Raw genomic sequence first — 26,154 nt, forward strand, 5'->3', positions numbered from 1 at the left:
CTTTTAGCAGAGTTGCCAGTCTTCTTGATGGGATGTTTTTGCTGATATGTTGGATACCACGCAAGGATTCATTTTCCATTAAGGGGGCATAGTACTTTTTCAATTTAAAAAAATCGAAATTTTTTACCTTTGTTATACTATAACAAAGGTTTAGGAATTGGTCGAAAAACACGAAATTGATCCGAGGCCCGGAGGGCCGAGCCACATATACCAATCAACAGGGTTCGACGAACTGAGCAATGTCTGTGTGTGTGTGTGTGTGTATGTGTGTATGTATGTGCGGAGCGCAACTTTTCTATCGCCTGTTTCTCGGAGATGGCTGAACCGATTTGTTCGCTATTACTTTTGTTTGAAAGGTATTATTGCCTAGTATATCACTATTGAATTGTTTCGAGGTCCGACATTTCGTTTAAAAGTTATAAGTAAAAAAGTAAAAATTACGTGACACGATTTTCTCCGAACCCAAATGACCGATTTCAACGATCTTGGTATCGAATGAAAGCTCTTGTTAACACTAAATTTTTCGGATAAATTTTATTGAAAACAAACAATCAGTTTAAAAGTTATGCTTAAAAAACCTGTTTTGACAAGGTAATAATTATCGCCTGTTTCTTAGAAATGACTAAAGCGATTTATACGCTATTAGTCTCATTTGACAGGTAACATAACCTAATAGATCACTATTGATTTGTTTTTTGATTGGACGTTTAATTTGAGAGTTATGATCAATTGAATACAACACATTAAAATTTACAATAATTTATAACGATTTCATCTAAAATGATTTATCTAGTTTGAATTATTTTGGCATCAAATTAGAGATTTTAATGCTACAAATATATCTGCAAAATTTCAGAAGAATCGGTTTTGCCGATCAAAAGATATTAACCCTCCAACACTCGCCCCGACTTTTGTAATTCGGTTTCTCGTGCGCACAATGGTCCAAAGCCAAAAAGACATGCGCATTAGAATTTTGACTGGGAAAACTTGGTTTTAGGTTTATGGAACCTTCGGAAGAATTTCTTGAAATTGAAAGTTCTATCGTCTGGTGCAATTTAAATTTTGATTAATCCCCCTATAAGTGAAATAAAAAAAATATTTTTCTTCAGTTTCAATATAACACATTGATGTGTTCTGCAAAGTTTTAGAACATATTATTACAAGAAATTTTGTTGAATACAGTAACCTTCTATCTATTAAGCGAAGAGAGAAAAATCTTATTCATTGTATATGAATTTGTAAGATCAGTTTTTTCTATTTTAGCTCTTTTTGTAATTGTTGCATTCCTTTTTATGTACTACAAAATTGTATAAATAGTAAAAATACACAACTTTGATTAATATAGTATACCTCTATGTTTGTTTGTTTAGGTGCTGTAGAACTTTGATTAAAAAAAAGCCTTAATTTTGACCCCGAATGACTCGACTACCAACAGATGCATTTTAAACATTTTATATTTGCTAATTATGTTGCTGCATACAGACACCATTTTTACATATGAAGAAACGAGAGAAACTTCCAGGGCCAATCGCGGTACAACTCACATGCTGATTGCTTCGTTTCTGTGATGTCAGTTTATGCTGATCTATTTGCCCAACAATTTAAAGTATTAATGCATAATTATGACATTTTGCTCATAACAAGGTAATTGAAGAACATACGTTAGTTAAGCAGAGATTTGTAACTTTATAACAATATGGCATTCAAAAACCTACACGTGTTGTACAAAATGCAACAGCGTGAGTAATCGAAGGTTAATAGAAATTGATGAAATTTATTCAAGAAAACTTTATTGATGTCAATCAAAAATAATGGCGTTACAGAAATTTATGCGTAGTTCAAAAACCTATGAACTAGACTTTTACTACGCAATGTATATGTTAAAGAATAATATTTCCTCTTATAACTTACTTTTACTTGCACTTACTCAAATTAGAAACAACCAGCTTACCCTTACTCAGTAATTTAATGAAAAAAGGATCTATCAAAATTTATAGGTGCTGCTATTTTGTTCAAATTTTGTAAACTTATTAAATTTCCAAAAATTTAATGAAAACCAACGCACCACGCAACGTTAACCAATAGATGAATTATGTTTCAAAGACGTGTCGATTTCTATCTCAAGTTCTAAGCAAGTAAGACCGTATAACAAAGGTTCCTTTCACCACTAGGTGGATTAAATCGGGTTTTTTATTGATTATTTCGAAAGATTAACATTTTAACCATACGTGTTTCAAGTCATTTCGATGAATTCCAAAAATTGACAAAGTTACAGCTATTTGTACCGGGCATGTCTGGAGCGATTACGCAGCGAATAAAAACTTCAACGTCGTTTTTCTCGAAACCAGGTTTTGAAAGTCGGTACCATAAATATCTCAAGAACGGCTCAAGCAATTCTCATGATTCTTTTTTTGTTTTAAAGCCAACAAAATTATCTAGTGTTTGACCCATCCTTTTTTGATATTACAATTTTTGTATTTTTTAGAAATGTTTAAAGTCAATTTTTTCGACTAAAAACGTTACTTTTATGTTTGAATGTCCGCCATTTTGTTATGCGTTCGAATTTTAAAAAAAGGATGGGTCAAACACGAGATAATTTAATATACTTTCATGTCGTTTTGGAATTTTTCAATTCGGATAAGCCCCCCAGCGCCAATCAATGGTACCGTAAATCATGTTTTTTTCGAATGATCATGTTCAAGAAGCCGTAGGGGAGAGGGGAAGAGGTTCACATATGCATACAAAATTGTAAATATTAGTATAAAGTGCAATGTTTTGAATGTAAAAAACCAGAATCGATTCGCTTTTCGCGTTATCGAGAAAAAAATATTTGAAATAAGGCAAAAAATATGGTGTAAAAAGTACTATGCCCCCTTAAGGGGACATGAACGACTAAAAATTTTGAAAAAATCATTATTTTTTTATTTCACATTTTGATTTTGAAATCTTTTCCGCTTATTTTGATACTAAATTTGTAATGATCCGACCACGGGAAGTGGTCAAAAAACGATCATGCACATAAGCATTCCAGTGCGGTGTGGAACAACTTCGGCGGAATAAAACGCCTCTCCTAGAAAACCACGATTTTCAAACTTTATGTACCTTTTTCTCAGAAACTACACAACGTATTGGAACAAACTTTTTTTTGTTTTGTTGGTAGTAGCTTGGCAAAGACTTTTATAACTTTTTAGTTTCGTAAACTAAACACAGCTAGAGAAAAAAGAAAAAGAAGACAAAATTTTATTTTTTCAGGCTTCTATTTTTCTTCTTTTTCATTTTTCTCAAGCTGTGTTTTGTTTACGAAGCTGAAAAGCTATAAAAGTCTTTGCCAAGCTACTACCAACAAAACAAAAAAAAAGTTTGTTGCTAATTTCCTCATTTTTTCGAATCCGGACCACCGTGGCGTGCATCCGTTTACAAATGTTTGCATTTTTGTGTGTTATGATGCGCATTCAATTTCTGATGGATGCACAAGATGAGCTGTTTCTAATTTATTTATTGGAATAAACTAAAAATGTTAGACCTTAAATTTTTCAGTTGGTTTAACATATTTGTCAATATATCGCTTTGAAACAAGCAACGAAATGTGTCAAATCAAATATATCTTCGAAATCGTATGCAATATACCATTGAAATAATAATTGAATATAGTCATCGCATCTTTTCAGTTTCAAATTGAGGAATGTTTCCATTGTCAACAGTTCGGCGTCTTGAAGACTTGCGCAGCCGATATTCAATTTACACAGCAGCGTAGCATCAGACACGTGCTCGAAAATATTGATTAATATTCTGGTTCCCTCTGACTAATCCGTGTGTCACGATAGTCAATCACTCATCGGGAGTTATAGACAAGCTTAATCCGAGGGCGCAGACGTATGGAATAATTGCTGTCATTCGCGAACGAACGTGAACAAACGCTAGCAGGAACTGCCAAACTTTCTATCGTCTAGTCGTGTCGTGGTGTTCGGAGATAGATTTTATTTCGAATGCGATCAACCCTAAAACACTTGATTCTGATTAGCTCGACGGAGCCAGTATTTATCGCGAAAAATTATTGATATCATAAAGAAGTCATTCGCCTTTCTTGCCAGCTTACTTTCCTGCTGCAATAGGTACAGCCTTGAACCTGACAAACATCCAAATAGTTAGTTTCTTCTTCCAAAAAGAGGTATCTGTTTCGAAGAAGCTTCTGCACAGGAAAAACCTGTCTAACTTGCTCGAGTTTCTATCGCAGACCGATCCCCAAAAAAGATGATCTAACCGAACGTTTGCTTGCTTGCGGTTGATAAAATTAACTCACATCCACATAGAGAAACTGGCTGGGTTTTAAAATTAGCATAAATCTCCAATAATATTTAGTAAGTTGTTGTTATAGCTAGTAATATCATCGCGCAGTTTTAGCCGTGGCGATTAATGCAGTTTGTTTCGATGTTGTTTACTGATTTGGAATTCAAGATTGTTACTGAAGTTGAATACTGTTATTTCTTTCAGTTCTATTTAAAAGCAAAAATTTAACTTGAATCAGAACATGTTGGTAATTCTAGTAAATTTTTTACATAGTATGCAACTCAGAAAGAGCTCTCACAACCAGAGTAACCAGAGTAATTTTTAAACTGAATCAAAAGTTAGGCATTTTTTTTATTTAACAGGGACACAACGGGTACCGTTGGAATTTTGGATCATATGTGCTCCATTAAATCCACCAATTGCTCCAATTTTCGACAGCCAATAAGTGTATTCTGGAAGCGTAAACATTTTTAGCCAGAAAAAAAGCTCATTTATACTATACAAACAGAATATCAAGCAGCTAATTTGGTTCAGGCCAGTAGACAAAAACGCTTGAACCAATTCCACGAATCATCAATATTAAAATTCCAGCAACGGGTGAATGGTGGTGAATTGAATCTGGCGAAAAAAATATCCATTTTTTTGTACCGCCAGAATATCAACAAATAAGCCTAGATTCTTTATTTGCACTAGTTCTACGGTACTCGCTAAACGTGACTGGAATGCAGTGCAATCCCCTTTGTTTTTATGCAGACTTTTGTTTTGACAATGCACAAAAACATTGTTGGTAATCGAAAATTAGAATATTGTGTCAACGACTGGAATCGGAAAACGGTACAGCAGAGTGGACTCCCTGTAGTGTATAAAATTAATTCGGCAGAGCTACGAGTCCAGCTCAGTTCAGGCTGCGAATTGCGTATCAACGTTGAGAAAGGACCAGTTTTGTTTACAAACAGAGTGTTTGAATTGAGGAGTTGAAAATTATTCATTGGAAGCGGTAGGATGAATCACCATATTTGTCAGTATTAAATTGTTTCGAAATGAAATTTTTTCTTTTCCTGTAGAAAATTCACGCGGAAAAAAATGATTCACCACTTTGTTATTCTAACAGAGAATTCTTTTGCTGTTGACTTGCCAGTTCCATCAGTGTTTGTCTTGAATTAAAGTTTAACCTTTAGTTTGTAACAGACACTGACGAAACCTGAAAATCAGAAGTGAAAAATACAATAAAGTAAAGGTGTATCAGTAAAGTAAAGGTGTATTTTATTATTCTCGTCAATTGCATACCACACTATTATTTCACTAAAAAAGTGTCTTTAATACCTACACATCAAATGTGTTTAAATCAATTTACCAACCAAGTTTCAACCGTTTCACTTAGAGCTCCAATTTTCACTTTCATGACACCACGTAGCGTAAAGGTGCGTTGGCAATGAAAAAGTTTTAACTCATTTTTACTGGCGGAATTTGCCTGCTTTTAGTTCAGAGCAAAGCAATTTAAGTAAATCATTTTTATAGCCACGTTGTGCGCAATATAATATACTATTGATTCAGCTATTTCTGCTAGGGGCAAATGCTGCACTCAGGTGCTAGTGAAGTTGTATTATTTTCATCATAAAAATCATTCGAAAAACGTGAAATGGTTCCGTCGAGTTTGATAGACGCATTGCAAAATGTGTGTATGTCCTGTGTCCTGTGTGACATAAATGATTCCAGTTGATTAAAAATCTAAAATTTTCGGAAACAGAAAGAATTTTAAAAGCAAATGAATAGTCGAATCTATTATTCGTCGAATATGCCACGAATTCACATGATTTAGTCGAAAGAGAATTCGTCGCCATTTTTATTTAAATATGTTTTTCGCCAATTGACTATCTCAACTGACCCGGAGAAAGTCCAATTTACGATTACCTTTTGTAGCGACGGAAGTCGAATGGCAGTAATAACGTGACGAATGTTTTTTTCAAAACATCAATCGTCTGCGGCTTAACGGCTTAGACTAGAGACTTCACATAACGATACAAACAAAAGTCCAACTGTGTCAATTCGCATTCTTTTAGACTAAATCAAATATCATGTTCGTGTGGAGACCGAATTTGAAATTATTCATTCACCGAAAGTTTCCGTCAATAAATCAATTATGCAACCGCTACGTTTACCGGAATAATAAACAAACAATCTATGGCACGAGCAGTGTGGCATGTTGCACCGTTTTGTTGAAACCACAGCTCGTCCACGCTGGAAATACTCAATTGTGTTATAAAAAAGTCGGTAATCATGGCTCCAATTGTTGAGCACATTGTCAAAGGGACTCATTTCGGTCTTTCTCGACACTATGCTCTACAGTAGCAGCCGCGGCAGCAATAGTCATTCGAGTAACTATTTTAATATTGCAATCAAATATGAACGAAATCACGTAGGTGGTGTTTATCGTAATGAAAGTTTCTGACAACCTCTAAAACGTTAGTCTAAAACTACAAGATAAATAATTTAGTTCAGTTTTTGCGTGATCGGGGAGTAAGATGGAATAAGTATAGGTCAAATACACTTTCTACCCCATAAAAGGGTGAAGGCAGCCTATCACTTATGGAAGACGGAGACGGAGACGGAGACGGAGACGGAGACGGAGACGGAGACGGAGACGGAGACGGAGACGGAGACGGAGACGGAGACGGAGACGGAGACGGAGACGGAGACGGAGACGGAGACGGAGACGGAGACGGAGACGGAGACGGAGACGGAGACGGAGACGGAGACGGAGACGGAGACGGAGACGGAGACGGAGACGGAGACGGAGACGGAGACGGAGACGGAGACGGAGACGGAGACGGAGACGGAGACGGAGACGGAGACGGAGACGGAGACGGAGACGGAGACGGAGACGGAGACGGAGACGGAGACGGAGACGGAGACGGAGACGGAGACGGAGACGGAGACGGAGACGGAGACGGAGACGGAGACGGAGACGGAGACGGAGACGGAGACGGAGACGGAGACGGAGACGGAGACGGAGACGGAGACGGAGACGGAGACGGAGACGGAGACGGAGACGGAGACGGAGACGGAGACGGAGACGGAGACGGAGACGGAGACGGAGACGGAGACGGAGACGGAGACGGAGACGGAGACGGAGACGGAGACGGAGACGGAGACGGAGACGGAGACGGAGACGGAGACGGAGACGGAGACGGAGACGGAGACGGAGACGGAGACGGAGACGGAGACGGAGATGGAGATGGCGATGGAGACGGAGACGGAGACGGAGACGTAGACGGAGACGTAGACGGAGACGTAGACGGAGACGAAGACGGAGACGGAGATGGAGACGAAGACGGAGACGGAGATGAAGATGGAGACGAAGACACGACGCCGGAAACAGATACGAAAACTGAGATGGAAACGGGGATGGAGACTGAAATTGATAGAGAAGTCATCTTCTAATTAAGTTTAATTAATTAATTCTAAATCGACCAATATACTTACGATACGATAGGTTCTCAGATCTGGATATCTTGTATTTTGGTACAGGTAATTGAAAATTCACTGAAACGTGGATGTCTTGAAGCGATTCTGTAAGTGTTACTTCTTTTTCTGCAGATATAGTAGGGCAACTGGTTGGGGTTCGTATAACTTTTATTATTCTTCATGGTACCCTTACAATGATACACAGGCTTCCACAAAACTTCAACGATATTCAACAAAAATTTGGGAAATGTAGAAAAAATCGCTGTGGTTGATTCTATACTTGGACTTGGAACAATACTTTCATGTCTAATTAATTTATAATTTGACTAGAGGACCCGGCGCGCGCTGCTACGCCGTTCTAAAAAGGGGGTACATGCATAATCCTGAAGATTTGATTAATTGTAATCTTGCAACCAAGAGATTTCTTTTTGACAACCCAAGATATTCCTAAATCATGCCGCAAATTTCTAATCCAACGCATCAGGATTTGTGACTCGAGCAGCTAGCCTAACGTAACGATTTGGGTTTTATTACCAACCCTTAAAATGGCAATGTTGGCCAAATCGTAATAAAATATCAGTGAAGTTCGATTGAAATCAGTTGAAAACTGGTCAGAGTGTAATCTTAGTGTAATCTCAACTTTATTTTCTTCATATTTTCATCTCAACAATGTATTTTCTCTTCAATTTTGTTTTTAAAATAAGTATTATATTACCTTACTTTTAATTAATTTGACCCATTATCTAGGCTTCACCGATTTATTCTTAACAATTTTGTTCCAAATTTATCTTATATTTTAGTATGGACGGCAACACTCGCGAGTTCGATTACTTTTTGAATATTGCAAAAAATTCTGTTTAATTTGTATGAGAGCCCTCCCCCCTTCCAGAGGGGAGAGGAATCTCATTACGCCATAGAAAAAAATTTTGCCTCTAGTAACCTCCAAATTCATTTGCTTGATTAATAGTCAAGTTATGGGGAAATTTTGGTTTCATTTGTATGGGAGCCCCCCTGTTAGAAGAAGGAGGGTTCTCAATCTACCATAGAAAAAATTTCCGCCTCCAAAACCCTTCACATCCCAAATTTGGTTCCATTTGCTTGATTAGTTCCCGAGTTATAAAGAAATTTGTGTTTTATTTGTATGGGAGCCCCCCCCCCTTCTAGAGGGGGAGGGGTCTCAAACAACCATAGAAAAAAATCCTGTCTCTAGAAACCCCCACATGCCAAATTTGGTTCCATTTGCTTGATTAACAGTCAAGTTATGAAGAAATTTTGGTTTTATTTGTATGGAAGCCCCCCCTCTTAAAGAAAGGAGTGATCTTAATTTACCATAGAAAAAATATCTGCCTCTGAAAACCTTCACACGCCAAATTTGGTTCCATTTGCTTGATTGATTAGTTCCCGAGTTATGAAGAAATTTGTGTTCCATTTGTATGGGAGCCCCCCCTTCTAGAGGGGGGAGGGGTCTCAAGCCATGCTAGCAACATTCCTCACATCAAACGCAATGTGTATGCCAAGTTTCATCAAAATCCGTCGAGCGGTTTGCGAGTCTATACCGGACACACGAACAGCATTTCATTTTTATATATATAGATTTTCAATGACAGCGAAATCATGATCCAAGTTCACTTTCGACCAAGTCAAGCCATTTTGCACGTTGAGCCCCCTGATCTTGGTGCCAGTGAGATTGTTGAAGAAAACTGTCTTCGTCCGGCATCCTTACGACGTGTCATACCCACCGTAGCCTGCCATATGTAAGATGAGACTCTCTCCAAGTAATGGCTGTAGCTCGTGATTTATGCGCCTCCGCCAATCTGCGCATTCAGTTTGTACTCCGCCAAATACCGTACGCAATACCTTTCGCTCGAACACGGAAAGGGCACGTATGTTCTCCGTGAGCAGCGTCAATACGGGTTTTGTACATTGTTCGCTTCGTACAACAGCGCATGCTTCTTGGTCGAAGCGTTTTGCGATGGGCAAAGTAGGCTTGATTTGCCGCTTAAATGCGCCACTGGATCTTCTTATTAGTGTTGTGTTCTGTGGTCACCAGTGATCCCAAATACACGTTTGTATCTCAATCTTCCTAAACTCCGCTTTCAGTCTGGTCGGTTTAGGCGATCATCGTGAAAACAGCGATTTATTTATAAAATCCAACATTGCGGCCAAATCCAAGATGGCCGCCAAATTTTTTGTTACTGCATTTGAAAGCCCTGTTCTTCTTCTTTAGAGAACCGGGCAATTTATTTATTTTATTTATTTATTATTTAAAAATTCATCTAACCTATTTGTGGTCTTAATGAATAAAATAGTTATAACACTGGATGAAAACTATCTACGCCAAGCCGCTCTTTAAAAGCAGCACTCGTTAGCTAGTTAGTCATTGCAAATGTATGAAATATCACATGATATAGATCTCAAGGTTTGCTGAAAATTCAACGTTTTTTGAAACTGTTAGGCCTCTTGGCGAACAAGGGATCCACTATTTCGAGGTATTAAAAGTGTAATGCTCATTTTTTTAACCATTTTCAACCAATTGAGTGCAAAAGTTCCAATATTTTAACACCTCGTGTCAGTAGTGGCCCCGTTTCAACGAGAATTACTCTAGTTCCTTATTCGTCGTTATTTAGCCATCTTCTTCCTAGTGGCAATGCTTCTCATAGGGATAATAGGGATTATCTAGCTACCGAGATGTTCAGCCGAGGAGGACTACTTTGACGTATCTGATATACGGTTGATAGTTTTGAGCGCACATATACTGCTACTAGGTCAATATCCGCACCCCGTAGGGAACGTATGTTCGTGATATTAGAGAAAAATCGGCCATCTGTGAGAACGTGATCAATCTGATCTCCCGCATAAATGAAAACAGTTGTGAAAATGGTCATAATCATATTGCTATTATAATCCTTATAATCCACCATACAATCAATGGTTACAGTACATTCCAAAAACAAAAATTTCGTTGGCGTCTACCATTTACATTATGGTTCAACCATTATCGTTATGTTCATCATATCCTACGCTTCAAAAATATGTATGGAAAATCACTCGTTTTCGTACACGGTAAAAAACTATCACGTTAAAGTAAAGTGATTTACCTTTGAATTCGCACTACTTGCCAAACATTATAATTTGAAATGAAAACGTGTTGAAAATGAATCAATTCAAAGCACGATGAAGCCAACAGAAAATCACTTCAATTTCGGGTGTATTACGTTTTGAATTTTGGACTGTCAAATGAATTGAAAAAAAAAAAACGCATATTGAGATTATTAACTTGTTCGAAAAGTTTATTTAGTATATTACATTAATATAATGGGTAACATAATTTACCATAATAAATGATATTGCGTAATTATCCGTAACCACAATCACCTATCATTGAGGAGGATTACCATTCTTAAATATTTTTGGTTGCCGCTGCCGTATTCATGCCCATCTCTATCTTACCTAAACTGAAAACATTTAATTTACTAATTTCGATCACGGGGATAAATTCACTATACTCACGGTCTAGAATATCAGTGATTTCAAACGAAAACAATGGTTTAGCTGATTTTCTGTTTTTGTGCTGACCATTATAAGTTGCCCGTTTGTTTCATAAGACTTTGACATATATGAGTTGCAAAAACAAGATTCATTTTCAATGGATGAAAACAGTCGTGCAGATTCTAAGGATATGCATTATAATTTGATGGTGTTTTATATTAAATACCTCTCAATAGAAGATCACTTTGTTGAAAAATAAAAATCTCTCAAAAAACAATGCTAAATCACTTCAATTTGCAGTGCGGCGTGACAAATTGAAGCAAATGCAAAAACCCTTGAAAAAGACGTGACAATTTTTTACCGTGTATGGTGAACATTCTTAACGATCCATTGTTTCTATGGTTACTTGTCGAATAACCATAACTAATATAGTTGATATTATACCAGGCAACTGTTTTAGTACGGTGCGACACCATTTCACAAATGGTTCTAGATTGGAAGATAGATGGTAATATCTATGGTTAGAGTATTGTTCCAATTAATGCGGGCTGCCGATCTCCAAGTGGCATTGTGGATATATTTGCACGAAAAACAGGTGCTTCGAATCACCAGGCCTCGGGAAGCTGTGAAGTCTATATAACGTTGGCCGCTATGGTTCATGTCGGTGTGCAGCATACGGGGTCCTATCACCGGTCTATATATTTCTTTTCTACCAACGCGACGTAGGCGTTCATATCCCCGATGACGATCTTGATGTCTCGTGGCGAGTAGATGTCGTACGTTGCTTCCAACCTCGCATGGAACAGTTCCTTTTCCTCGACGGGTCACTACTGGCACGAGGTCGTCAAATATCGGAACTTTTGCGCTTAATTGGTTGAAAATGGTTAAAAACTAAGAATTACACTTTTGATACCTCGAAATAGTGGACCCCTCGTTCGCCAAGGGGCCTAACAGTTTCAAAAATGTTGAAATTTGAGCAAACCTTGAGATCTATATCATGTGATATTTCATAAATTTGCCATGAAACTACTAACAAATGGCCCGGTTCTGTAAAGAAGAAGAATAGGGCTTTCAAATAGAGTGAAAAAATTTTTTGGCGGCCATCTTGGTTTTGGTCGCCATATTGGATTTTATCAAAAAATGGCCGTTTTTACCATGAGCCCCCTAAGAGATTTTCATTTTTTGAGACCACCATTGGAAAGCTGAGAAAAAATGCTATAAGAAACATGCATAAAATCATGATGGAGCTGCTATCTTAGGTGCCGAGACAACACAGAGCCTTCTTCCCTGTGGATTTACGACTTTAGTTTCCACCGGAGTTGGTTACCCGATCTCGACTAAGGTTGCTTGTATTCTAAAGCTAAGGACCACTATGGGGTCTACACTACGCGTTAGAGGATATCATTATAATAATCATATCAAGTGAACTTAAGAAACTGAATAAGACGAATGCAGAAGTCCTCAAACATTCTGATAATATAGCGAAAATAAATTTCGTTCAATGATTTCAATTGCTCGCAAACATCAAATCATATGTCAATGTACTAGAATGATCGTAATTATTTCTTAACAAATTCGGAATTGTAGATTTGCATATAATAACTAATGAAATGCGCAGAAATCAATTGTATATAATGTTACCAACTAACAAGCACACGATCAATAAACACAGAATAGTCCACAGTAGTGTAGATTAGTCACATTAAATCGGATCATAGATCATAGATCATAGGGTAAAGAACCGGTTTTAAGCAGTCTAAGCGGGTCACTGATTGTTTTACCTTATTACAAGCGATGGGTTGACTAAGTGGGGGATATCAGCATACCAATCTTCTTGCTATCTTTAGTTCTTCAAGCTGTTACCATTGGAAGACACTATTGTTGAGCTAAACTTTTGATTTTTCGCTTTAAAAGTTGGAGCGGCGGAACTAATTTTGATCAGACCGAACATATTTTCACACTCAAGGTGCTTTTTTAAGCAATCCTGAAATCTGAATTTTTTTACGTCCTCTTAAAAAATCCCTCGAACTTTTCCCCCTATTCAGTAAGTTCGCGTTCCTATCCGCGACCTACTAATCGGCATCTGATGCGTAATCGGCATAGCGTATCGGCATAGATGCGTGAAATGCCATCTGTCTAAATTGTTTATCGGGGCATACACTCACCGCACCGTTCGGCAAACGGTATTCGTCGTCTCTTTTATTCTCTAGTGTTCTTAAGGGAAACTGCGAGTTTGACATCTCACACGCTGTTCATAAGGATGATGGGAGAACAAAAGAGGTAAACATAGCAGTACGCACGGTCCGACTCAGAACAGTGTTGTCAAAGCAAATAACATTGAAACATATCGTTGCTTCATTAAATCACTGAGAAAATCTTCGAAAATTATTGAAAAAGCTGTCTTTTCTGTTGTTTTTAATAAAGAAAAATTAATTATGAACATACATTTCTCTTGAAAGTATTGAACCACGTTTTCACCATTGGAGGTTTCAGTTAAATTCAAACCTATAATTCTTATTTCCAGAACCGAAACAGTGTCTTGGCAACACGATAGTTTATCAGTTTTGCTGCAGCTGCTGCTACTGGTGAACAGGTTCCGTCAATTCAGAATTTGTTTTCAGTTTTGTTATAAAATAATAAAACTTTCGGCTAGAGACAAAGCCTTAGATAATAGAAAAAAAGAGAGTGAATAATATGGTATGTGACAATTGAGTGCTTTTAGAGTGGTTGTAATCAGTGCTGAAAAATGTGATGGATTCGTTAGTAGCGAGGTGGCGATTGCCTTCAGCAGTTGAAAAATGTACGTTTTTGGACAACAATTTTTAATTCTTCATATTTCTTTTCGGAAACCCAGTAAATTGTGTTTGTGTGAATCAAATGTATGGTTAAGTGATTTGTGAAGATGATCCTATCAAAAGATTTTGAAAATATGAATAAAAAAGTGCATTTTCGGCTCATTTATTTGCAACTGACTAAAATAGGTGACACTGCTTAACTCGTTCCTTACCCTATATTGAATCATCTATATAAATGAATCGTGTACAATTACTAATCAGCGCGTGTGGTCCTCCAAAATAGTACATCCCACGCAACAATTTGGCTTAATAATACACTTATATTGACTTTTATGATCAAAATTGGTCATGAAAAACTAATTAGGAGTGCAATAAAACTCCCACTGTTACTTAGGATATAAGGTGGTTCTGCTTATCGAATACGATTTTGTTGGATACATATCCGTGCAAACTTGCCATTTGTAACGTATGAAAATGTGAGTTTGGTGGTGGGATTTTTAGCTACTATTATGTATGACGGAAAAAAAATTGAATTTTGCTGTACAGTTAGGTACCTAAATATTGTCAGATAAGTTAACGCGACTGGAAATCAAGCAAGTACCTAAATTCCGTGTCCGCTCGTGTAAAATTTTTAAAAACCAACTCTTACCGAATTTGTTTGATTCGAAACTTTAACATTTTACCAATTGATCACCAAGTTGAATTATTCCATTTAACAATATTAAACAGCTTGGGGCGATCCAACTACCGGTTGAAAGTCGCATCAAAAAGTAAATAGATAAATATTGAACAGTTTGTTTCAACTGAACTGAATTATAATTTAGATGTCAAGGATTCCAAATTTATACCTACCTATTGTTACCCAACACCAAATTTTAATCAAAATTCATTATAGTTTGGTTTACTAGCTCAAATATTTAAGCATTTACCCTACCATAATGGTTCGTCTAGGCTCGTTGCCAGAGATGAGACAGCCACAGCAGTATCTTTCAATGCTCTCGGAAAGGATGTGAGAAATTATTTTTGTTTCCTACTTAGTGCAGTGGTATAAAGAAGAATAAACGCACTATAGCGACAGCAGGCGTTAGTATATTTATAACTAAGAAATGCCATCCTTTTTTTGGCGCTGACGATAATAATTTGGCCTCGCAAAGGACACCATCATTTACCGAACGGCCTGGGTTGGTACTGGTCCTGGTACTGGTAGTATTTATCATTGCTGCAAGCCTTAGATTTTGTACTTCGATGCATTATAGATTGCAAAAAAAAACTTGGTGGCTCATTTTTCATTCTTGAGTTTAATATTTTGATTATCGTACCAGTAAAATGACATAAACGATTTCATTTCCAACGGAATCGAAACTTAATCACAAATATTAACAAAAGAACAGAAGCACGCGATAATTTACTGCACTCAAACCGGATTGATTGATTGCCCACTGAATCATTTCAACATAATAAACGGTTGCTGTCTTGCCAAAAAAAAAAACTTACTAAGTCACAAGCCGTAACGGATTCCTGCATTAATAATTCTGCGAACCAGTTCCAGATCACAATCCGTCAATCAGTGGGATTAATTTTTCTTTCGCCTCTTTCTCGCATTTAGGTGAGCGCACCAGCGCTTCTGTTGGCCGGTCGGATTCAACTGGTTAACCTAACGCCGGAGGAAGCTCAAAAGTATATCACACAGCAGAGCTTGGATTTGCGGTACGCCAAGAAACTGGGTGAATACCCGTTAGGTTATTTCAGGAATATACCGGATCCATCGAAAACAAATTTTTTCCACAAGGGACGATTGATTGACCATCCCGAGGATTATGTAGAGGAAGGCTATGAAGCGTCTCAATTTCATGGACAGGTTGGTAATATGACGGAAAATTATGCACTCATTCTAATCGCTTCTTTGTTTTTAGGACGGATTAGGCCGAGCAATGTTCGGTTACTCCGACTACAACCAGGCACGATTGGAGGCACGTAACGCGAACGGTGAAGTTCGTGGTTCGTATCAATACGTTGACCCCACCGGTCAGGATATTGTTGTTCAATATTGGTCCGATAGTTTGGGATTCCATCAGATGGACAACCGACCGGAAGTAGTGTTGAAGCCCGTGACGGAAACACCGGAGGTTCAAGCAGCTCGAATCGCCCATTTGAAAGCTTATAAGGAGGCCGCCGAGCTAGTACGAACTGGTGGCCCGGCTTATCCTTTCCGTCGCCCTGTTCAAAATGGCGTTGAAGAAGAGGAAGACGAAGTAGTCGGTGCTCTGTCTAACCAGCACCAGAGCCTGGTTCGTTATCCGAGTCTACCCTATGATAAGCACATTTCAGCGGAGACATCACCGGCAGCGTCAAATGATGCAGTCGTAGTTGAAGCGAAGCACACTCTAACGAAACGTCAAAATCCGGAAGGAAGTTACAAGGAAGAGGAGGAAGAACCACAATATGATCCAAAAGGATTCTTTTATAGTTTCGAATATCCGGTGTTTAACATCGTTGAAACCGAACAAGCCAGAACACGGTCTCAAACTCAAACCAGTCCGAAAACCAAACGATCGAATCCCGAAGAAGAAATCAAGGTCGAAAGTGAACCTACAGTAGCTGTGATTGCCGACGCCGAAGCACCCGTCGAAGTACCAGAACCAGCTGTTAAGAGTTCGATTGATGAACAAAAGCCAGAGAAACCAGAAGTTTCTGAAGACACCAGGGTGTCACTAAAAGCCGTTCTAGCCGGGGAGCAACTGGTTGCAGCAGTGCACGATGTGCAGGTATCCCCTAAGCAAAAACTGAACGATGCAGAGTAACTTTGATTTCTTTTGGTCAAAAATGCGATCCTATAATTTTGAACAATTGATTTACGATAAGCGAAATGCAACGGATCTCCTCCTTCTCGCACAGAAATTCTACGCAACACTGCAAAAAAACTGTATAAAACGCCATAAAGGTACAACCAAACAGGAACGTACAATCACACAGGAACAAAAGAACAGCGGAATAAAATACTCAAGCGGTAGTAAATAAACTGATATTCGATGAAAAATAAAAGAAATTCAAATGATTATTTGTGAACAAAACAATTTTGATCTCCAAATCCTCTAGATGTGACCGAAACCGAGAGTTGAAAGTTGTTCTCAGTTGCGATGACGCATGATTTTGACCTATATAGTGTCGCACGAATCAGCGAAACTAGTTTCGTCGAAAACCCATCTTCTAGCCACAGCACATTTTTTACTGAATCGTACACCGTCTTAAAGTCCACAAACAGATGATGAGTCTGCAATTTGTGCTCTCAGAACTTATCCAGTAACTGATGCAGGGTAAACATCTGATCCGTCCTCACGAAAACCAGCTTGGTACTCGCCGACAAAGGACGCCGCTAACGATCTCAGTCTACAGAACAGGAGACGGGAGAGCATCTTTTAGGCAGAACTGAGCAATGTATTGCCTCGATAGTTTTTAGGTCGAGTCGATAACTTTTTTTAAAAATGGGGCAAATGAGGCCATCCAACCAGTCCTCCGGCATTTGTTCTTCCGGTCAGATTATGACTATGATCCGGTCGGTCGCTCCCCGCTTTTAGTCGGGATACCGTCCTTCTCAGTAGCCTTACTGAGCTTACTGATTGCCTTCTTAATTTCTTCCTGTGTTAGCGGTTTCACAGCTTGGCCATCGCTCAAAATTCTTATCCTAGCTGAACTTCGTGTTTATCACCCCACAAGCCACAACGTCTGGAAGTGCTCCTTCCACCTAGCTCCTACCGCCGTTTTATCAGTGCGCCGTGCCGCCTTAGCCACCCTTATTGATTGTCATTAAGAAGGTTGCCAGGATTGTCATTGAACATTACTGATGTGGCAAAATCCCTGTAGTTTATCGTTTTTTAGAAACTCCGTGTATTGTTTGTGGCAAATCTCTCCTCTGCGTCGGCGAGCACGTGCTATAGCATACTCGTGTTTTGTAGATGCTGGGCTCTTTTTTCCGCAGCTTTAGTCTCTCTCTGTATCTTTCTATGTTCTGACGTGTAGTTACGCTGTCTTCCGCGCATCGTTTCCTTGTGCTTTGCCGTGTTCTATACCAATTGATCCGTTCCGTATTTCTGTTTACTTTGTTCGTGGTAAGGGACAGTTCCGGTATACTACCTTTCACGGTACCTACATCCCGCTGGTAAGTCTTAGTTTGCAGTATACAGGATTTCACATTCAGCCGCTCTTCCGAAGCAAACGCTGTTTTGAGCCGCCCCTCACTTGGGAAACAGGTACTCAAGTTCGCATCTCCTAGCTTAGCTGCTCCAGTGTGTACATAAAGTATTTCGATCGTCATCGTTTGACTTACATCTGTAAGGAGGTGCTAGGTAGGGGCTTGAAAAAATCAGAGAGATTTGACGCTCTTACCCCCAAATATCTACTCTACTCTGGCATACGAGGTGAAAATGCTGCTCGAGAAAGAGGAGTTGGATTCCTACTGAGTCCAGGGGTACATGCGGCCTTGATGAAGTAGGAACCGATAAACGAAAGAATTATCGTTGCCAAAATCAGAACACGGGTTAAAAACCTTTCAGCAATCCAGTGCTATGCGCCAGCAGATACTGCTGACCTGCAGGAGAAAGAGAGTTACTAGAGCCAGCTGAACTGCGTGGTTGAGAAAATATCAAAGGAAGACATCCAAAACCACTTGGGCGACTTTAACGCGAAGATTGGCTAAAACAACGCGGACCTTGAACGCGTCATGAGACGCCGTGGCCTAGGAGAGATGAGCGAAAACGGGGAGCTGTTTACAGAATTCTGTGGGAACAACAACATGGGTATTGGTGGATCGCTCTTTCCTCATAGACCTCTACATAAAGTCACGTGGGTTTCTAGCGACGGCCGAAAGGAAAACCAAATGGACCACATCTGCATTAGCCGAGAATGGCGAAGGAGTTGGGTGCCGTTACGACGTCCGAGCGATTGGAGAATCCTGAGGTAAAAAGGGCTTTTGTCGAACAACTTGGATCCCGAGCCTCGGAGTTGCTACCTGGTGGAACCGCTGAAGAGCAATGGACCGACATCAAGAACGCCTTCATCTCGACCAGTGATCAAACCTTCGGCAAAGCGCGCAGCGGGCGGAGGTACACTGAGCGAGCGCAAACCAGATCGGCTAAGACAGCTGCCCGTCAACGATACGCCGAACTGGAGAAGGCTGTTAAACGAGCTTCCGAGTCACCGATTCTATGCTACAACACAAGCGCCTATGCTGCTGTACTATCAAAATCGCGGAATTTTCATTGACCGTATCTGACTCTCCATATGACTGTATTGTTCTGACTTAGTCTTGGCTGGACCTTCAAATATGTTCAGCTCAACTGTTTGGATCCGAGTACACCGTCTTTCGTACCGATCGTTCTGCATCAAACAGTAATAAGTCGACCGGTGGCGGGGTTGTTGTTGCAGTCCGACGTTCATTGCAATCTGCTCTACTAATGGACGCTATGGATGATTCACTCGAACAATTATGGATAAAAATCAAAGCAGTGAATTCAGTAGTCGTAATTGATGTTATATATATTCCCCCAAATTTGCGCAATGAACTTGACGTAGTAGAACGCCACGTTTTATCAATTGAAAAGGCTACCGATTTGGTAGGACCCAATGACGACGTGTTATTATTTGGTGATTATAATCGTGCTGGTCTCGCCTGGTCGAACCATCCACGTAGCAACTATTTTATCGTTGACGTGTTGCATTCTGCTATCAATAGTACTAGTTCCTGCTTACTTGACGGAGTTGCTTTGAATGATTTGTATCAAATTAACGGAATTCACAACCAGAATAACCGATTTCTCGACCTCATTTTCGTCAATCAGCATGCTTTGCCTGCTTGTGATGTTTGTCCTGCACCGGATATTTTGAGTGTTATTGACGCTCACCATCCGCCCGAGATGGTTAGTATTCACCGGAATTTTCAACAGACATTTATCGACGAATTTGATCCTTCTGGATTTGACTTTCGACGCGGTGATTATGATGCTATGAACACCGATTTAGCCACAATTAATTGGACGTTGATTTGTAGTTGTAATGATTTAAATGAAGGTGTTGATAATTCACCATGAAAATTCATGAGGCCATTGCTCAACATATTCCTCTAGTTCGTCCACGTCGTAAGCCCATCTAAGGAAATATTGGACTCTCCCGCCTGAATCGCAGGCGAAAGTCTGCTCTTCGTGCTTATAATAAAAACAGGAACGCTTTTAATCGTGCACGTTTCACATCAGCAAGTCGAAGATACAAAACTCTAAACAAGCGGCTCTATTTGAGTTATGTACAGAATACAGAACGTAATCTTCGGTCTAATCCGAAGAGTTTTTGGAAGTTTGTAAATTCGAAACGTAAGGAAGATGGATTACCTTCGAGTGTGTTCCTGAAAAACGAATAAGCGTCAACCGTAAACCATAAATGCGATTTGTTTGCTGAACATTTCTCGAGTGTTTTCATGAGCGACGATGAGTATGCTTCATCTGAAAATATTGCAGCAGCTCTACGTTTTGTTCCATGTAATGAGATTGCAACTTGGACATTTACAATTACTGAAGCTGAAGTTGCTGATACCGTTGGGAAAATGAAACAGTGTTATTGCCCTGGGCCGGATGGTATTCCTTCTGTACTGTTAAAGAAATGCTGTGCGACTTTGAAATCACCAATGGCCTCCTTATTTAATTTATCCATGCACTGCCATCAATTCCGCGGAGTTGGAAGTCGTCCTACATGTTCCCTGTATTTAAAAAAGGTGACAAACGCAATGTCGAGCACTACCGTGGAAGTCCTAGAGGCAATTGTTTACAACCATCTCTGGTTTCATGTTAAGAATAACATTTCTACATCGCAACATGGATTCTTTCCTGGAAGATCAGTTTCGAATAATTTGCTGGAGTTTACTTATCTATGTTTGCGTTCAATGGACCATCGTGATCAGGTAGATACTATTTACACTGATTTAAAGGCCGCATTCGATCGCGTTGATCACGGAATTTTGCTAGCTAAGCTTGATAAGCTGGGTATCTCAGCAGACCTGACTGCGTGGCTTAGTTCTTATTTACGAGACCGTAGAATGGCTGTAAAATTGGGAGCATCTCTATCATGCTGGTTTCGAAACAATTCAGGTGTACCTCAAGGTAGCACTCAAGGACCTCTATTGTTCTCTCTGTTCATTAACGACGTATCCCGACTATTACCGCCTGGCACAAGATTACTCTATGCAGATGATGCTAAAATTTACTCGGTTATTCGTAATACTGATGATTGTGTGAGGCTTCAAGGACTAATAAATCTGTTTGTTGAATGGTGCAAATGCAATTGTATGGCTGTCAGTATACCAAAATGTACCATCATTAGTTTCTCCCGAGCACACGTTGATATATAATTACTGCATTGATGATCAAACACTGCAACGAAGCGATAGGGTTACTGATCTCGGAGTAGTATTAGACGAGCAACTAACGTTTAGACAACATTACAACATGATCATCAACAAAGCTAATCGACAACTGGGAATGATATTGAAGATTGGTAAAGAGTTTCATGAGCCCGGCACTTTACGATCTTTGTACTGATCGCTGGTACGCTCAATTCTAGAAACCAGCTGCGCAGTCTGGGATCCCCAATTTGACAGTTTGTCTCTTCGTATCGAAAAGATACAGAAACGTTTCGTTCGAAGAATATGCCATATGCTACCATGGAGGAATCCTGATAACTTGCCATCGTATGAGAACTTGTGTTTGTTAATTGGCATAACTTCGCTTAAGGAACGGCGGAAAGATATCGTCGCTAATACGGCACAAAAAATTTTGATGGGAACATACGACAGCCCCGCCATACTATCTTTGCTCCTGCTGCACTGACCACTATGTCCTCAACGACATCAACAATTGCTACGTGTAGGAACTCACCGCACTAACTACGGCTTACATGAACCAGTTCGACACTTGGCTAATGAATATAACCGTCGTAGACAAACCTTTGATTTTTAACCTATGGACCAATGTTTTTAAGGCCATTGCAAATCATATTTAAAGTTTTTGTCACCCCCCCCCCCCTCCCTTGGAAATTGGCTTGAAAAATTGGGGGGCAAAAAAATAATTTGTAGGATATGAGTCAAATTTCTTTTTATAAAATCGATTGTCTGTGGGCTCTACTGTCTGAAAAACTCGAAAAATGAGTCTCCGAGTTGAATTAACGCATCTAAAAAATGGAAATTCAAATTCCTTCGTTTTTGTCTTTTTTCATATATTTTTGCATAGAAAATAATAACGTAGGGGAGAGTAGTCAACAATGAGACAACAGGAACAGTGAGACATCGGGAATAGCTTCGCCATAAAACATACAAGATCCATGATATTTTCCTGCAAAGTAAAGTTTGTGAATCTATATCACATAATACAGTTTGAGAAAAATTTGTTAATTTTTTAGTATATTTTGCAATAAAAGTCGTTTTTGGGGGGGTCAAAGTACATTTTATTGCGATCATTTTCAGGTGATTTTTAACGACAAATCGCATAACTAACCCAAATTAAATTTACTACATGGCATCTCATAGGAATAAGAGATAAAAATAAAACATATAAGACCATAGAATTGTTTGCTAACACCACTATTTCACTATTTCTTATAAAACATTCCTATTGGGAACAGTGAGACAAGCAGATGAGGGTAATTTTCAAAAAAAAATTTTTTGTTGAATTGTAAATCAATCCATATAAATTGATTGTAAATGAGTTCTGAAGTGTAAGTTGAAGGTCAGATAACCAGGATTGGACCTTTATATGAATATAAATGTAGATGTGAGAAAAATCGGAATTTTCAATAATACACAACAATAATGTATCCTTCATGCACAAAATAAACAGTACGACCTCTAAACTATTCTTTGTAACCAAAAAATAAGGTTTAAGTTTAATTCTAATATGTATCTCAGTATTCAATACTCGTTGTCTCACTCTTCCCACCTACTGGGGAACAGTGAGCCAAAAAGACACCTTCACATTTGCGTTTGTAACTATTTTATCTTTTAACCAAACGGGCTGAAACTTTTTTTCAGACAACTAGAAGGATATACCTTTCAAACGGATTGAAGACCTCGTTGGTAACTATCAACAGACGTAGACGTCTCTCCCCTATATATTATAAGCAAGAATAGATTCGGTTTTCACGTTTAAACCTTAAATAAAAATTCTTAAAATCGATGTTTTTTTTTGCTCGATTAAAAAATTCACTTTGTTTTTTTTTCGCCCCCCCCCTTCAGTGGCCGAACACCGGAAGAACAAAAACTTAATAAAATATTTGTAATGGCCTAATTATGTTTAATTTGGGTGATTGTTATGTATTTTATGTATGTATTTTTAGTTGCTAAGACGATTTAGTGTAAACTTATAAAAAGATACTGGGTTTTTTATGCCATTTTGAGAATGCGTTTATTGTGCAACTCAAGATGGCTTTTCCCAGCCATATATTTAATATATTTCATTAAGTCCTTGAGTCGGATGGAATTATTAAAAATAAACAAATAAACGAGCTTGTAGGCGGGACAAGAGAGCCTGGACTGACTCCCTAGCAGAACAAGAGGAAACCTCCGCCGCCAATGGTGATATCCGTTTGTTGTACGGTATTTATCGCCGCTAAAGGACAGGGCTGGTCAGCAACTGACTGACCGCACAGAACAGCTTAAGCGTTGGACTGAACATTTTGAACAACTCTTCTGAGTTTCAAATATTAGAGACCAACAAAACCAGCAGCGTATGACGCCTACAGTTCGTCGAATCAATCGCGTCAACTCGGAGGCCCCATCGCTGGATGAAATTGTAGCAGCCATCAAGAGTATGAAATCCAATAGAGCGAAAGGATAGACTGAATTTCAGCCGAAATGCTCAAAGCTGACCCATCTTTGTCAGCCCAGATGATGCATCAGCTTTTCAGCACCCCCAGTTATGTTCATACATATATTGTACAAATTTATTATTTCGATCGAATCGCAATTTTCTACATGTCTGATAAAATATCTTTCCGTTAACATAAAATTCGCTGCTGAAAGAAGTTTTAATAGAACTAATTCGGGTACCTAACTATTAGGCCGACCGTACTTTGATATTTTCTGTAAATAAAATAATTCAGCAGACTTTGTTTATTGGAACACTTTAAAAGATGAAACATTTCACGAGGTACAGGCCTACAGGCACTGCTTGGTGATATCCGTATCGTGCATCTGGTGAAAATCGGAAGGCTACGGTAGGCCGGACACATCGTAAGGTTGTCGGACGACGACAGCGGTGCGACGAAAACGGTTCTGTTCGACAATCCCACCGGCACCAGGAACAGACGGACTCAAGGCGAGCGATGACTCGACCAGATCAAAAGCAACTTGCAACTTCTGAAACGCCTAAAAATTTGGCGCCGAAGGACACAAGATCGAGTTAGATGGAGACAATTGCTTGAAACAGGACGAGACTTCCCGGCTCTAGGCTGACGACAACGACGACGACTTGGTGAAAATCAGGTAGTTACGGTGGCCGGACACGTCACGAGGATGTCGGACTATAAATACGGCGAAATTTATTAATCTGTAGGGTAAGGTGGTGCAGAATGCGACGCTTAAGCAAAAAATCATTTTGCAGAGCAACGGCGTGTTTGTTCCACATTTTTCAACTTCTTGAAGACTTTGGGATCTTTTTTACACTTACTCCTGGTGAAATTTCCTAACAAAAACCAGTATTTTTTGTTATTTTTGACGATTTTTGGCAAGAGTCAAAATCATTATGTGGGGCAGAACGCCAAAGCCCGTGGACAAAACGCATCAAGTTTGCCCAGCTAGGCGTCAAACGCAACCAAAAAAATTACATTTAATCACGTGTTGTATAAACTCCTAAAACTAGGCTGCCGAAATGGCGGAAGCGTTCGTTATTGCATTTGTTGCATACGCTTGTTTGCTGGGATATAATGGGTTCATATCTCAACATAATTGGCAATAAAATGTAAGCATCTACTTTTCTCCAACTGATGTGTGATGAAATATTGTAAGTTAAACAATGTACAATTAGGTTTAAGGCAAATTCTAAGTCCTATTCAATACATAATATTGTTACATTTTTAATAAACAATCCGAAACAAAAGAGGTACTGCAAATTAAAAATATTTTATAACTGTTCGATCCCGCTGTGATGCATTCTACCCCTGTTTTGTATTTTGAAGTTTTTTGCAATATATGTAAAAAATATGACTAGTTAATGCCGTTTTTGTGATGGATCATCGAGTATGACAGTGTATCAATTAGATAGACTGTATTTATTATGAAATTTGCATACCGACTAGTGGTAAAAGTTTAAAAGAAAACCGTGATTTCTTACATGTGGAATGAGATCGCGGATAATCGCTTGATTTTATTGGAAGTGGCTATGTTTGATGCTTTTACATTCTACACAATTATGAATTTGCTTGTTTTACACCAAAATGAAATGCATATTCATAATTTTACCAAATAGTTTCCGCGTTTTTAAACAATTAATAGCATGGGTCATTCTGGACAGTCTTCCCCTATTTGTCAACATCTAAACAAACTGAAGTGAACAATTATAAATTATTGTCGAGCATCTAAGTAGAGTGCACGAATCAACGAGAAAGTTAGGACAGAAGACCATTCAATTCTACTACAAAGGTTTTCCTAATTTTCTCGTTGAAAATACCGTGTTGAAGTGAATACTGATACAGTCACTCCCAGTCGAGATTTGATAGACCGGTATTACCCCTTGAGGCTACTTGAGATCCGATTAGGCAGTGAATTTATTAAAATAGCAATAAAATGACCTATAGAAAGTTAAAGCAGTAGAGTTAAATTTTATTTTGTATTGTGCCAGTGCAGCTTTTAGAAAAAAAAAATTTGTTACATAGACAGTATATTTGAAATCAAAAATGTATTCGTATAGAAACACCAAACAAATTAGTATATACTTTCAATGTATCAATATCAGCGTAAACAAAGAAGCGAAAGTTGTAAGGCACGGTTTCTTCTTTTTTTTGAAAAAGATTTTTCCTAAACTATCCTTAGCTTTACTAATTTTTCTTTTCTTCTTCCTTTTTTTAGCTTTCTCGTTTACTTTTTCAC

The 26,154-nt window shown here is 38.8% G+C and overlaps 1 protein-coding gene across 1 annotated transcript in view; it reads left to right on the forward strand.

Annotated features, from left to right (window-relative positions):
- The window catches only part of LOC128737315 (uncharacterized), a 28,791-nt gene extending 11,752 nt beyond the window's left edge, over positions 1 to 17,039 (forward strand). Inside the window, exons 2-3 of the mRNA XM_053831931.1 lie at positions 15,643 to 15,894; positions 15,950 to 17,039. Coding sequence (XP_053687906.1) covers positions 15,643 to 15,894; positions 15,950 to 16,837 — 1,140 coding nt within the window. The 3' untranslated portion in view covers positions 16,838 to 17,039. The remainder of the gene's footprint in view (positions 1 to 15,642; positions 15,895 to 15,949) is intronic.
- Positions 17,040 to 26,154: the final 9,115 nt, after the last annotated feature.

This window comes from Sabethes cyaneus, chromosome 2, assembly GCF_943734655.1.
Source record: "Sabethes cyaneus chromosome 2, idSabCyanKW18_F2, whole genome shotgun sequence".
In the NCBI taxonomy this organism is placed as follows: Eukaryota; Metazoa; Arthropoda; class Insecta; order Diptera; family Culicidae; genus Sabethes; species Sabethes cyaneus.